General features: G+C 37.5%; 1 protein-coding gene across 2 annotated transcripts in view; it reads left to right on the forward strand.

Annotated features, from left to right (window-relative positions):
• Positions 1-15,988, forward strand: part of ALDH1L2 (aldehyde dehydrogenase 1 family member L2) — a 32,348-nt gene that overhangs the window by 15,307 nt on the left and 1,053 nt on the right. For both annotated transcript variants that reach the window (XM_062616314.1, XM_062616313.1), the window contains 16 exons: positions 635-769; positions 1,133-1,258; positions 2,679-2,770; positions 3,659-3,806; positions 4,531-4,650; positions 5,767-5,894; positions 8,090-8,240; positions 8,953-9,023; positions 9,129-9,234; positions 9,609-9,696; positions 10,463-10,556; positions 10,799-10,895; positions 11,721-11,819; positions 12,545-12,710; positions 13,895-14,000; positions 15,109-15,308. In XM_062616314.1, coding sequence (XP_062472298.1) covers positions 635-769; positions 1,133-1,258; positions 2,679-2,770; positions 3,659-3,806; positions 4,531-4,650; positions 5,767-5,894; positions 8,090-8,240; positions 8,953-9,023; positions 9,129-9,234; positions 9,609-9,696; positions 10,463-10,556; positions 10,799-10,895; positions 11,721-11,819; positions 12,545-12,710; positions 13,895-14,000; positions 15,109-15,308 — 1,927 coding nt within the window. The remainder of the gene's footprint in view (positions 1-634; positions 770-1,132; positions 1,259-2,678; positions 2,771-3,658; positions 3,807-4,530; positions 4,651-5,766; positions 5,895-8,089; positions 8,241-8,952; positions 9,024-9,128; positions 9,235-9,608; positions 9,697-10,462; positions 10,557-10,798; positions 10,896-11,720; positions 11,820-12,544; positions 12,711-13,894; positions 14,001-15,108; positions 15,309-15,988) is intronic.

Consider the following 15,988-nt stretch of genomic DNA (forward strand, 5'->3'; position numbering starts at 1 on the left):
GTGCCTAGGTCATATGCAGAAATAAATCTATCTCTTTTCTCCAAAATAAATTTATCTATTTTATCCAAACCCAGCTATTTCATTTCAGTGTATTAAAAGCACTACACATTTGGACCACGTTGTACTTACATAAAATATTTTCAAATCACATTGTTTCTTGGCTGTGATGTCCATATTTTGTTACTTAACTGTTATTCATCTGCTGGTAGGCTGCTGCAAAGCCTGGTTGTACCCTAATGTCTACGAACTGCCACTGATTTGTGACCCCAGAAAGAGCAGAAAAGCCCAAGAGAGGCAGTGTTGAGCATTGCCAGCCTGGGATCAGAGCTGGACTCCACCAGTCAAGGCCAGGCTTCTGCTGGTCTCTCACTCTGAACATGCACTGACAAGTGGTGCTTCCCTTTCTGAGCTGGTTCCAGCGTGCACATGGTTCCAACTAAGTAGCTTTGCAGGTTTAGGTAGCTTCTGAAGTTTTACATGTCCTGGGTTGTGAAGATACATAAATAATGTTGTAACATGTTTCCCGTGTCTCGGTAGATTTATTTATATTATGTTAAAGCTTCAAAATAGTATCATTATTAGAATTTTAGAACATGTTCAGAATCTGTGCACTTTTAATTCCATTTACTTTTAGGCGGTTACTTTTTATGGGTCATCATTACTCGATACTTCAGTGCCCACTGGACAAGAGCTGGCAATAAAAGGTGCTTCAAGACCTGGGCTGGTAACCAAGAATGGTCTAGTCATTTTTGGTAATGATGGGAAGACGGTAAGTACCCACCCTGGCAAACATGAGCATGGATAGAGTAACTAGCAAGAAGTGCAAGTAGGATAGAATCGTCAAGGTATACAAATCCAGCTGTTAATGACAGACAGTGAATTTACTTGGAGTTTATCAATCCTCTACCATCCTAGGAGAAGGTATTAATGTTTTGCTTCTCACTCAATCCATATTCATTTCCAATATGGATTAAAATGTACTAACATTAGGAAAGAATCTGAAAGACAGGTAGGAACTTTACGGCAAGCAATTTACTTTACTATTTCAAAAAACATATTAATGCCTAAAAACTCTTCTCACAAGAATGTATTACCTCCCAGATAACTTAAATCGTATCTTCTCAATTTTCAGGTACTAGTGAGAAATCTGCAGTTTGAGGATGGAAAAATGATTCCTGCATCTAAGTACTTCTCTGCTGATCAAAAAACTGCCCTGGAACTTACAGAAGAGGAGAAAAAGATGGCAGAAGGTATTAAGGTAATTCAGTAAACTGCTCTAGTAGGATATTACTTCAGATAAGATTATTACATAGTTCTCATTATAGGCAAGGCATATCTTTCATTTAGGCGTGCAAATTGTTTTTTGATAAAATGTACTCCTCGAAGAGTATGGGGTTGAATCTTTAGTTACTGACATTAATTAAGGTGAAACTGGGAATTCATTAGAGTCCTTACACATCACTTTAGAAAGTTTTGTTTCAGATACAAGTGATACAAAGACAGTGATTGCAGGGTCAGTTATGGTAAATATCTATTAATGATGAAGGTGGGAGTGAGGAAAAACAAATGGAGCTTTGCCTTGCAACAGTGAGGTTTTCAACACTGACAGACTTAGGCAGTTATGAAAACCTTTCTTCACTGCACTGTTACTACTAGGATGTGCTCAGACTGGTCCTGTTGGACAAGCTCCAGGGAGTCTTACAACAGGAGAGCCTGAAAGAGAAGAGCAGCGTTTTTCTCACTGTACCTGCATGCACTATATCTCTTGTGCTACACCTACACACAAGGTGCTAGCTGGCATAGGGATGCAGCAGTGGGGCAGCTGCAGCAGTAAACTGTCATAGCCAGAGAGGTACTTTTCTGTCCTCTCCTGTAATCCATTCCTCTGTAGTGAGTGTCAGGGTCTTAGCTGAAAGCCACATTTCTCATTAAAGTTGTGCCAGAGCAAATGAATCACAGATGTCTTCCCTTCTGCTAACTCTCCTACAAGGCAAATACTTTTTGGCACAGGTCTGGCAGCTTGATGCATTAATATTTTAAACTGCTGCTTCAAGAATACCTTGAGCCTGCTTGCCAGCAACCTGAATGCTGCCTGGAGCTATTGACTGACTGAGATAACAACAAAAGGAAATACAAACTATTCTGTTCATAACATGACCTGCTAACTCTGAAACCTAATTGTAATTAATTGAAATGATACTTTACCAGTTATTTCAGTATTCATGTTAGCAGAAATCTCCGTCTCATGTGTGCAGCTTAAACTACTTCTCAGCTCTGTCCAGGTGCCAGAAATGCCATCAATCCAGACACAAAGTGCTCCAGGCTGTCCTTGCCTCTGCTGTTGATGTATTACAGAATGCAATGGGAAGTTACTATTTGGAGGATAAAGATCTTAAAAAAATGAGCATGAAAATTATTATCATTATACCATTCAGATTTCTTACCTGATTAGGTGAAATTACCATGGACAAAATAATAGATAAGCTAATTATGCTGATGAATTTATTGGCTAATGTCAGGTCTTTAGACAGACTACCCTAAATTCATTTTCTGCTTTAGAATCCTTTGAGATAATACATGTTGTAGGCACAGATACCACAGGAAATACAGTTTGAGAAATACTTCTTGCAATTAGAGAATTATTCATTATTGCCTCCATTATTTTTATGTATCATTAGGCTATTTGGAAGGGAATTCTGAGTAATGTTGCTGTAATTGAGGATTCCACAGACTTCTTCAAATCCGGGGCATCCTCTATGCATGTTGTCAGGTAAAAAATATTCAAAATAATGACATTTTGAAGCCAACGTTAATGGAAACAAAGTTGTCCTGGTGCTTTTAAATCAGGGTTGATCAAGTAATGTTAAAAAAAAAAAAAAGCTTTATATTTTCCAATACTCTAACTATTCCCTTTCCTGCCTTTGAAAATGAGGTACGCTTTTGCTCCACAAATTAGGAGATACTGATGTAATCCTTATCTTTCTACTGAAGGAAAATTCCCCGTAGCTTCAGAAGCATCATCCCCATGGGGGGAGCCCAGTGATGCCCAAACTTTTCTGCACGGAGTGACAAGTATCTCAAGACCAGGGGGCTGATTGGGAAGCCGAGCAAAGAATTCCACAGAGGGAAAGAATACCCTTTCACAGAAAAAATTGAGCCCATGCTTACAAGTGCATTGAGTCCTCTGGTGTTGGGGTCACATCAGCTACCTTCTTCTTGTAATTCAGCTATTCCAGGCCATAACATAAAACCAGTATTTCGGTGTTTTGTTTTGTTTGTTTGTTTTTTTTTAACAAATTGATCATTGTCCATATTACTTACCAGTCTCATAGAGCTCTGAATGTCCTCCATGTATGGGATGGAGTAGTTCCATATTCTGTTTTATCTATCAATATGTTCTGTTTGTCATTTATTTCCAAAAGTTTACCTAAGACTATTCCAGAACTGACATTTCTTTTCCATAACACCCCCAATTAAGCCAACAGATTTCAGTAAAATGCATATCCTCCATGCCAGTGTTGTCAGAGAAACACACACACATATTCAGATGCATGCAAACCAGTGCCCAGTTTTGATCCTTTTCAACCTTCTAATGATTCAATTATGTGAAGAATTCTTTCATTTATAACTAAACTTATTCTTTCTTCAACATCTTTAGAATGCTAGAAGAGATTAAACAGAAATATAGTGGGCTTCAACTACAGAATGAAGATGTGTATATGGCCACTAAGTTTGCAGACTTCATTCAAATGGCTGTCAGAAAATTCAGAGGAGAAGACAAGGAAGAAGAGTTAGTAATTGATTATGTAAGACCTTTTATTCTGCTTTTATTGCTTAGTCTTTCTTGGTTTTAGGGGGAGGGTAGACAATGCTATTGGACTGCTTGATGCAGTAGGAAAAGCAAACAAATATTTGATTATAGAAACTCTTCTTTGTGACTTTTTTTTCTGTTTTTATATATTTGCATTTTGAAATGGAAGTATATACGTAATACCACTTAACAATATTCCAGAAACCAGGAGATCGGGAACACACGGTGGAGTAGCTTACACATGGGCAGATATTTACACTCTCCTGCCAATATGCTTCAGTCAGAACGGCTCTAGGCCTTCCACCTTTGCAGAGGCAGTATTAGATTTTTCTGCTAAGAATCTCTTCAAAAAATGTGTGTGAGAGGAGGATTTTGTGGGTTTTTAAATCATTAAGGAAGTCAGGATTTCTTGAATATGGGAATTATGCTTTTGACTGACGTCCACTAAGACCAACCTTAACCAGGGTTAGTATTGGTTTGAATATAGAGATCCTGTGATAAGAAATGAAGAGATCTGCTTAACTATCTCAGAGTATAGTCATTAGCATTTGGGAAAAATATGATTTCTGTTTCATTTTACTCTTTCGGCCACTCCTAACAGCTACTTAGGATGCTAAAATGCATCTGGACGTTGGCTGCTGATACCAAAACTTTTTAAGCTACATTAAAATATTAGTTATTAAAAATGTAAATAAATTTGTTGTTTATTTTACCCTCAGGTTTCAAAAAATATGAACAACATGACTGTGAATATGCCATACCAGTGTTTCATAAATGGGCAATTTATAAATGCTGATGATGGAAAAACATATGACACCATAAATCCAGCAGATGGATCAGTAAGTAATTTCTAAAGATTATCAATACCAGTTTATTTCAGTTTCTTTGCCTATTAAAAAAATCTAAACCACTAACTCTGAATAGTGCTAATTTCAAAAAAGTACAGCACACATTGAACAGCTCCTAGAAATAATGGGAAGTTTCAATTTACTTCTCAGTTTGTATATTCTACAGTTTTTCCATTTCAGTCAAGCTGCACAGCAAAAAACACCCCTATTTCCACTTCAGCTATTACATAAATTTCCATACCCAGCTGTATGTTTTACTTTGATTTCATTCTTGTTTAGCTTTGCAAACAAAAAATGCTGAAGTTTAGTTGCTAAAGAAGTTTTTCTTCTAGGTTATTATATATATTGTCTGACAGTCATCAACTTCAGTTTTTAGTTTACTTTTTTTCACAAGTCTCACATTTTAGAGCAAGCATGACTTCAAAATGTCCCTTTAAATTCCCAGTAAGAAAAATAACTTTTCAATAGAAAAATGCGTACCGTTGCACATCAGTCCTCCATGTCTGTGTAATTGCCATTTAATTATGGAGTAAATAAATTTTGTTGAATTCAATGCCACAAATATTGTTGTTATCAGAAGTCAGACTCTGGTATTTTTCCTGAAACTCATTACAGAATGAAATAAAAGCAATAACAATTCCGTATTAGGATTTACAAGATGTGCATCATAAAATATCAGTCATCATAAAATTGGGGGGTGGGGGGGGTGTATGGTGGTTTATGGTAACAGAATGGAGCATTTCTAAGAAATGGAATATACTAAACTTTTTAGCATGTTTAGGTGTCAGATCATTATACCACATATGAAGACTTCCAACTTTTGTAATACCACAGTGATTTCACACATGGAAACAGAGGGTGAAATCCAGTGGAATATCACAGCATCTTGCTGTGACAAAGAAGAAAAACCTGGGAATCTGAGTCCCTGCAAATCCTGCCACATCAGTTGTGGTTGAAGTTTTTGCAGCCTGACTCTGCTTGTGAAAACTACTGGGATTGAGGATATTAAGTATTTGCTTATACCCAGTCAAGAAGTTTAGGAGGAAGGAGTATCAGTCTGCATCCCAGCCTTTCAGTTTGGGCTAACACAATGGTACCTTTGGACAGGTAATAGCCAGTGTATCTTCTGCTTCGTTGGCTGATGTTGACAAGGCAGTGGCAGCAGCAAAGGAGGCATTTGAAAATGGTGAATGGGGAAGAATGAATGCAAGGGAAAGAGGGCAACTCATGTACAGGTATGTGAAGGGTAGCTTGTGTTCGTTTCATCTTCTTATATCTGTTTTGTTCCTCTGAAGAATTGTTCCATACCTTTTCTAAGTATGATGGATATTCATAATCCCACTGTCAGAGGAATCAGACTGCCAACCTAGACTGGTAGCTAAGGAAAAGGAGCAGGGGAGAACATGATCCTGCACTTGGGATACATGGGTCTGTGTTCTGCTGTAGTCAATGCAGCAGAACATTTGTACATTAATACTTGAACATTTATAGAGCTGTAAGACTTTTTACTTTAATACGTTAGATGTAATTCCCCTCCCCTCTTTTACCATATCCTTATGAACCAAGTAGATGTAATTAAATATATAAAAAAAAGAAGTATTCAAAAATGCCATGTTTCACAAAACACTGCAGGCATTTTAGCAAAAGAGATTGAAAGCTGTACTGAAAACTCTACTTGTCTCATAAGATATGTGATGAGGCCTCAGAAAAAGGCCTGCAGGACTTGTAAAGAAGTTGAGTAGTCATTACAGCAGAAAATGGGCAAGTCAGAACTCATATTAAAATTTAATACAGTTGAACACATAGATCTTTCATGAGCATGCACAGATTCAAAGCATATACGAACTTGGGTTTAATTTGTACTGGGAGTGTATAGTGCCTGAAAGACTAAGTTAACTCTGCCGCGAACAGAAACTTTTAAGGTCTTTGAACTATTGCTCTGTGTTTTACGCTTGCAAGATTTGCAAGAATAACTGTTGGGCATATGGAAAATGTAAACTCCCCTACACTGCATAGATTATTCCTAGATTAAATCTCTTCTTTGCTTAGGTGGCTGGCTCTCCAGGGTAGCTAATACCAGAGTGTTAATGTTGCAAACCATTCCCAGTATGAATAATGTCTCTTTCTGGTCAACCTTAATTCAAACAAGGCCCCTTTTTCTCTGGCCTCTGCTCAAACTAGAGATTTTGTGTGCTGAATCGAAGAGGTTTGTACCATTAAAACCCTTAGCTCTACTACTTTGTCTCAAGGAGTCATTAATGGAAGATACTAAGCATGCATTAAAATGGAACCTTCTCCTTTGCCCCTGACATGCTATATTCATTCTTTTACACACTACTGCTGATGTCCTGACCCGTATCTGGGTCTCCAAGTTAAAACAGGTATTAAAGAGTATTTTTCCACATCTCTGAAAATGCTTTAAATGGATAGAATTTATATAATGGAAAAATAGGTTTCACACCCAGTTTTGAATACTTTTTACAGGATCTAAAATGCATTTGGTTAAGCTCTTAAAATCACATGGGAGCATTAATTATATGCCTGAGTACCAAAACACAGACAGAAGCTTCAGAAAAACATTGATACATCTGTTTCACTTCCATGTGAGAGAGCTAAGACTGAATGTAAAAAATCATTCATGCAAATAGGCCTCTTTGCCTGGGCAGGGGACAGATAAATTTGCAAGAGCTCCTCATAAGTATATGTATCTTCTGTGCAGATATGTTTTTGAGACACTCAGCTACTATTAACTCAATAATATTTACCACAGCCTTTCTTACACCTCATTGTGTTGCTTCATAAATCTAACTGATGGAGAACTTGAGGCCCAAGTCGACTGTGGGATAGATTTTCAAATGCATATAAAATTCAAGTTGATTACAGCTTTGGAGCTATGTCTTTGGACATCTAGGTGCCTTTGAAGCACCTAATATTCAAATATTTCAGTCCCAAGTTCAGACAATATAAAACAGCATTAGGAAGCTGGTTTCTCAAATCTTAAGCTAGGATCCCAAATACTCCTTCCTGGTGCTTTTATTTAACTGACATTTCTTACGTTACTGTGTATTTGCTTTCTAACCTACTGGTCTGATTTTCTATAACTGGCTCCTTGTAGTACACCAGGAAAGAAGTACAGTTGTTTTTAATTACTATTTTATTTACAAAACCATAATTGAACAATCAGCTAAGTTTTCACAGTTCATGTTATCATCCAGTGTCTACTATAACCAATGTGAAGACATCTGCAGGCTTAACAGGCAATTGTTCAAGCTCTTACTGATACAAATGACCAGTGGCTCCAGTGCTCCACCTCAAAATTCAGTGAAAATGCTATTTTAATTACCAAATTGCCATACTAAATATAATTTTAGGGTATCAGTGGTTAGATGTAATTTCTTTTTGATGTGGATTTTTAACATCTTTATTAAAGACTTGCAGACCTGATGGAAGAACATCAAGAAGAGTTAGCAACAATAGAGTCTATTGACTCAGGAGCTGTCTACACTTTAGCTTTGAAGACCCATGTTGGAATGTCTGTGCAAACATTCAGATACTTTGCTGGATGGTGTGACAAAATTCAGGCAAGTGAATTTGTAAAGGAAACAAACAATGTCAGTGCTTCTCTACCTTTTCTTTTTTCCTCATACAGTGCCAAAAAGCATTGTTAGCAAAAGTAATCAAGGAATCAAAAAACAAAGCAAAATTAGAGTTTTACCTAAAATGAGTTTCCCTAGCAATGAAAAAGGACAGTTTGCTTTCAACTGGAGAACATGGATTTAGAATGTGACTCTAAATATCTAAGAAGTTGGCTGAGGTATCACAGTGGATCTGCATGCTTAGTCAGGTCTTAATTATTCATGGAGTAGAATGTCATTATGGTCATCATGCAGATAAGTGCAGAGACTCATGAGCTATATTACATTCTGACCAAGGCTGGTGAGTTTGCCTGGTGGCACAGCACGTGGCAGAGGTTCAACAGCTTTTCCTCAAGTATCTTTAAGATCCACAAGAACATAATTCAGCTTCTTTTTGTTCATCAGACCCTCACTTTCTGTTCTTCCATACTTTTGTTATCTATGCGTTTATTTCATCCCACTGAAAATCAGGAGTTGACTACAGTATGCATAGTAGGAAATCACACAGTAGAAGCAGCTCTGCCCCTTTCTCTGATGCAAAAATGCTTCAGGTTTTGAAGCCTACTCTGTGGCTTTCCAAAACATACTTACATGGCAAATATATTTGCAATAAAAATTATTGAACAGTACAAAGATTTGTCCCCCCTCTGTATTTTAGGGTGCTACAATTCCAATTAACCAGGCCCGTCCAAACCATAATCTAACATTCACCAAGAAAGAGCCCATTGGGTAAGTATCACCTTTTATTTCTTAGTGATAGCCTTGACATACAGAGAAGCCATTAAAAAGCTGCCATCAAAAATGTAATCTTTCCCTGTTTTTCCCTACCTTAAGTGTCTGTGCGATTGTTATCCCATGGAATTACCCACTGATGATGCTTGCGTGGAAGAGTGCAGCATGCTTGGCTGCAGGCAATACACTCGTGCTCAAGCCAGCTCAGGTAAAACTGAAAAGGAATGTATAGGTGGCTCAGGTACTCCACTATTTGTTCAGGCAGTCTAGCATTCTAGCCAATTTCACCCATATGACCTGTCATATGTACCCATAGGTTGCCCGTGTCATATGTTTTAAAGTGCATGTAAAATAATACAAATCGCCATGACGATACAAGGTACTGATTGTCTTCAGTTCTGCTCTGATGGTACTCTCATTTTCAAGAATGAATTCTTTTCTGCAAGAAGCCATCACTTTTAATTTGTCAATACTGTGAGTAAGATGAGTATTGTATCAAAATTGAGATACATTGAATGAAAAAGATATCATCACACATTTAATTAAAACAGGAGACTTAACAACCTAAATGTTTCTGTTTAGGTCACACCTCTGACTTCCTTGAAGTTTGCAGAACTCTCGGCTAAAGCTGGATTTCCTAAGGGTGTTATAAATATTCTGCCTGGTTCAGGTAAATCTTGAACTACTCATTTTTATGGGAGGAGTAGGTCATGCTAAAACTGGTGAACTAGCATTTTACCTTTTTGAAGACCTATTACCTAAGCACTTGTGTCTTCACAGATAGTAGGCTTGCATCTGTGTCATAGAGAAATGTCACATATTTCCAGAACAGAATGGGAAATACCTGTTTGTCACTTGGCTCTAGCTAGTGGTAAGAGCTGTCAGCCTCCTACACCCTGTATAAGTTCATACGAATAACATGAACAGTATGAAAAATAATGTATTACAGAGAAACATGTTTTATTTGATTTTAAAATTTCATTTTTTTCTCCTAATCTTATCATCACTTGAAAGTATTTAAATGTGGCTGTGAGACCTACAGCAAGCTGTTAAGATGCACTATAGGTTAGTAATGGTCCAAACCATGTTACCTGATGACACCATTTTCCTCTTTCCTGAAGAAAGAAAAGTGACAAAGTAACTATGTGGTAGGCTCTGTTATTAGATTATAAATTAGATTATTCTAACTACAGTGGAATATTAAGAAGGAAGTTCTTCAGTCCAGGCAGATGGGGGAATTTGGAGATACTAATGTGATCCAAGTTAACAAAAGTGAGATTTTTCATAGTCATATGAATAAAGCTATAAATATAAATAAGGATGTGATATTATACTTGATTGACATATTGATAGCTCTTTCTGTGTTCCAGTGCTGCTGCTGCAGTAGTAAAGATGTCTAGTACTGTCCATTTAAACCCTTTTCCTCACCCCAATAGGTGGTTTAGTGGGACAGCACCTGTCTGAACATCCTGATGTTCGCAAAGTTGGATTCACTGGTTCAACACCAACTGGTAAACAGATTATGAAGAGGTACTCTCAGCAGAAGATTCATAAATACACACTGCTCAGTCTAGTTCTGAAGTATCTTCTTAGCTATATTGTGCATGTAGAAGTAATAGAAAAGTGTAATTACTTATGGCTGTTTACATTTATGTAAAATTCTACTATTGGAAAATAGGGGTTTATACATTTTCACTAGATATGATTAAAAGGAAATAATGAAATCAGCTATTTTGATGGGATTTTTATATAATTATTTATATTTTTTACAGTGCAGCCACTAATCTGAAGAAAGTTTCTCTTGAACTTGGTGGCAAATCACCATTGATCATATTCAGTGACTGTGAACTTGACAGAGCTGTAAAAATGGTAATGTTACTTTGACGTAAAATATATTCAAAGCCTTTGTGATGCATCTTCACAGTATTGCAATATTCTTCTTGCCAAAAACTGCTGTAGGGAGCCCTTGCATGGAAAATCATGTAATCTGTCACAAAACAGACTCTTTTTCTACAGGATTTTATTTATGCATCACAGTAAAACTGTTCATACTGCACCAAAAAGGTAGGGATCAGTACTACAAGAAATACACATTAGAAAATACAAGAAAACAAAGAAGTATAGCTGGAAAGTATTGTCACTAGCCAAATTAACCTTATGCCTTTGCAGCAGCCAGAAAACTATGTTTTAGGAATTTCATTTGTCCTGCTTTTCTTTCCCTCACCTCCCTACCCTCTTGAAGAGCAGTATCAGCTATCAGCTCTTGATAAATAAAAAAGAACAAACTGCATGGGGTCTGAATTCACATTCTTGAAATAGAGTTAGGTAGTGTTCACCCAGATGTATGTGACTTTCAACACAAGCAGTATGGCTCAGTGGATTAGCAGTTTTATATTCTCTGGTGGTGCTGCCAGCCCTCTTCTCTGTGATGCTGCAGCAGGTGATTCTGTGGAATGCTGATGGAAATGAAAACACCAGTGCTAACTAAACAGGGTTCATCCTGAGACATCTGTTTCTGTGGAAGTGTCTTTGCCAGTGCTAAGATTAGTCTGCTTGTTCCATTGTTGATGTCCCTTTACATAAAGCATTATGCTTTAAGGGTCACAAACACAGAATGTAACCCAAAGGAACAGAATGAAAGGGAGACTGAACAGAAGGATGCATATAAATATTAATGTTTTTTTCCCTGATCAGGGTATGGGAGCAGTATATTTCAACAAAGGAGAAAACTGCATTGCAGCTGGCAGGCTGTTTGTGGAAGAATCAATCCATGATGAGTTTGTTAGCAAAGTGGTAAGTTATTGAAGGACTAAAGTTTAAGCAGATAATTTATCATGGCACGAAGTTTCACTATCATAGACAGTTATTCTTTCATTAATAAGAATAAGCATTTATTCTTATTTTCAGTTAATTTTTCATTATTGCTTGTGATAGGCAATGCTTCTTCTCAGGAACCTCTTACAGGTTAAAAGGAAGGCACTGATGGGAAGTATTTTCATCAGTAATGCACAGATAAGTGACACTGAAATAGATATTGCACCTCTCTCTGGTGATATTTTGTATTTGACTATGAAAGTAAGATAAAAATAATTACTGAACTTAGGTCAATGTGATTGAAGGCTGCTGTGAAGCTTAAAAAAAAAGGCACAGCTAGAATAAAATGAAGGTCATTATTGAAAATGCACTGTACTGATGGGGAATTCATTTATTTAGCTCAAGAAAAGGAAATCACTATCATAACTCATTTACCACTGGTAAAACCTAACGTTTTACGTGCCTGTCTTAATAGCAGAAGAGAATGAATACATGAAAACAGCATCCAAAACTTTCAGAACATCATGAAACATAAGACAAAGCCTCATTTTAGAAAGGAGGAGCATTCCACCTTCTAAGAATCCAGCCCTTTAAGTCTTAGAGTCCAACTTCACAGCACAAAACCCGAAGCATCCTCAATCACTGGTCATTTTAACAACTATTTGCTATGTTGTGTAACTTCATTTTAATTGGGTAACCCATAGGTGGAAGAAATAAAAAAGATGAAAATTGGTGACCCACTTGATAGATCCACAGATCATGGTCCACAAAATCACAAGGCACATTTGGAGAAGCTGCTGCAGTATTGTGAAATTGGAGTAAAAGAAGGAGCCACTCTAGTGTATGGAGGAAGACAAGTTCGTAGACCAGGTAAAATACTGTTCAGAGGTGTTTGGAACTTCTATACTTGAAAAGCCATCATGATTGTCTCTGCTGCATTATGTGAAGTAGCAATATCATGGGAACAGTACCAGGTAAGCCCAAGATATCACTTGAGAACAGGGTTTTCAGGTCTCATATTAAGAGAAGCTCTGCAACTGAAGCGTAACATATAAAACTGAATCAGAATCTAGTCTGTACAAGAATCTTTTCCTCATCTATTCCTGTTTTTTTGTGAGGCACTGAGGCTTTTTTTGCTACATCCTTGAACTTTCAAGTGCCATAAGTATATCCATTTAGACCCCACTAACACTAAAGCTGACTGAGGAAACTGCTAGCAGAATTTATATAAGGTATTATTATCAAACCCCCTTTTTGCTATATAGATAATATGTAAGTTTAGTGGACAGGCAAGAAAGCACTGTTTTCTCATGGACACCCGCCCTTTATCCAAACATTTGCATCAGTTTGAAAACACTTGAATCCCTAAATAAAATGGAAGTGGAGATTCATAACTACACAAAATCAATGTAACGAAACTAAATGGGAAGTCCTATGGAAAGGGGCAGCATTTATATAAAATCTCTGGAGTTGATTTTGCCCACTCAAATTGGAATACACTCACTCACCAAGATGTAGATGACCAGGATATAACACCAGGTCAGTTTGTGATTGTCAATGATGTGCTAGCTTTTGGACAGATCCTTTGCCTCAGAATTTTCTTTGCTTGAGCATCTATAAATCATAGGCAAAATTGTTGCCCATCGTCTGTTCTTCCGTGTTTAGAATATAAAGATCTTAATGGCCATAGTCTATCTGCTCATAGGGTAACAAGAAAATCAGTGGCCTCTGTAGCATGCTGTAACCTTATCTTCTTGCTGTCAGAATGCATGGTCTTTGCCTGAGGAGTCACCTGGGCTGTGGCACACAGACCTTCTGGCCTGGCAGGAAACAATTGTTGCTCTGATCAATACAGGCCATTCTTTCACCCTTTTTCTGCTGTTTCTCTGGTGCTTACACACACACATTCATATGTGATTCACATCAGTCTTGATATTTTCTGTCTGAAGTCTCAAATTATCTATGAGCTCAAAGTATGGAAAAGAGGTGGCCTGGACAGTAGAAACTGGGAAACGTTTTTGTCATGCTGGAATGATGCTCTGTCCTTTGTTTAGGTTTCTTCATGGAACCCACTGTATTCACAGATGTTGAAGACCATATGTATATTGCCCAGGAGGAGTCCTTTGGTCCTGTGATGGTGATCTCTAAATTTAAAAATGGGTATATTTTCCTCTGGTTACTGTTAGAAACTTTCTCATTTTCATCCTAAGTGTAGAAATGATAGCATACGTAGTACAATTTTGTTAAATCTTGTTAACACCAGCCTGGGTCCTTAGGTCAGCTTCCAGCTAAATTCTGAGGAAATACCCTCTGTAGTAGGGGGTATCCTGCTCCACATCAATACAGAAATAATTCTGTTAGCAGTGCATGACAGGATAGAATGCAATTGTAACTGCCAGTTCTTAAATAAGCCTTAGTATTCAGTGAAACCTTTTTACTGACACTGATGTGGTAATTGCAGCAGCTTGATCAAAGTAAAATGTGTATTTTTTACAGTGGAATCACTTTTTTTTCTCTGTCACAAAAGACTACGTTAGCATTGTTGTGCATTGTGTAACATTGGCACATTACCATTACAAATGAAAATCCCTCTGTATACTTTGTAGGCTGCCAGTTTCAATAGCTTTCATTCCAAATCACAGGAATTGTTTTACACACAAGATGAGATTAAAACCCTGTATAGAAACTTCATGTAACTACTTCCACCAGGTTTAATTTTCTGTAGTTTGATAATGCAGTTAAGAACCAGCCACACAGATAACCCATCACATCCATAAATTATGCAGGGAGATGAGACACAAACAGAAAATAGCACCCTGAACACGGCCAGGAAAGTTGTGGCTTGATGGAAGTCCAAGTTTCAGCATTTATTCTCCATTAAGTTATAACACAGGACAAAATTTTAGCAAACTGATTCATAAACTGATTCAAAGCCAAGGTCAGCTTCCCAAAGTGGTTTTGTATTGCTCTAATCCCTAAACAGTACTATAGCTGAGCAAAGTTGGTATGTGTACTACAACTTTCACATTTCTTAGTGAGATTTCTGAACCAGTGACACGTAAGGTTGTGAGCTTTACAAGTTTGAAGCAAGCATATGAGTTTCTGTAGATCTGTCATATTAACACATTGATTAGTCCTTAATTAGTTGACTTTAGAAAAGATAACTGGAGAAGACTGAGCATGAGAAAAGCTTCAATGACACTGAAGGTGGGAGGCTGCTAACACTTATTTTGCCTAGTTGCAATTCAGTCATTTCTTTCCCTCATAGGGACGTCGATGGAGTGCTGCGACGGGCAAATAGCACAGAATATGGCTTAGCTTCAGGAGTTTTCACAAAAGACATAAGCAAAGCTCTCTACATCAGTGAAAAGCTAGAAGCTGGAACAGTTTTTATTAACACATACAACAAAACTGATGTGGCAGCCCCATTTGGTGGATTTAAGCAGTCTGGCTTTGGGAAAGATTTAGGTAAGTTGTTCTCTCCCTCCTTCATCTCTTATCTGACCTTACCTGTGTAGAGTCCGCCTAATAAAATGTGAGCGACAGACACATTTCCTGCATCTCCTACATTCCTCCAACCACAGTAATCCTCTCCCATCCCTACAATATTCTGCCTCAGTGCCTCTTGTTCAGCCCTCCCTGTACATCTGTCCAATAATGCTACAGCACACAGAATATTCCTCTCCAACTTCTCTCAGAGCATTCATATTACAGCTTGTCCAGAGCTGCGTACAGGTTACAAAATGCTGCCAAGCAGCAAAGGTATTGGCCAAAATCTTTCCTTTTCCTCAGAATGAATGCTATTTCAGCTTTCTCTTCTGAATTTCTAAATCCATGGGAAACTTCTATGCCTTAAAATGTTATCAAAATTTGCCAATAGCCCTGAAGAAAGATGCATTTAAAAAAATCTTTTCAACACCAGCTTTAAAACAAGTGAAGTTTCGTCTTTCAATGAAACTTTACAAGTCTGGACAGATCAGGCCTCATAGCAAAGAAAAAGCAACAAAAAAAAATGTTCAGTGACTCAACAGATTTTTGCCTTTAGAATCTCTAGCAAGTATCACATTTTCTGAAACCAAAATGAGTAACAGTATCAGGAAAAGAAAGACTACCAATTTCTACAAGCTTCTCTACCCAGAAACTGTAAC

Source organism: Pezoporus occidentalis, unplaced genomic scaffold (genome assembly GCF_034315485.1).
Source record: "Pezoporus occidentalis ecotype Australia unplaced genomic scaffold, CSIRO_AGI_Poc_V1 ctg19, whole genome shotgun sequence".
NCBI lineage: Eukaryota > Metazoa > Chordata > Aves > Psittaciformes > Psittacidae > Pezoporus > Pezoporus occidentalis.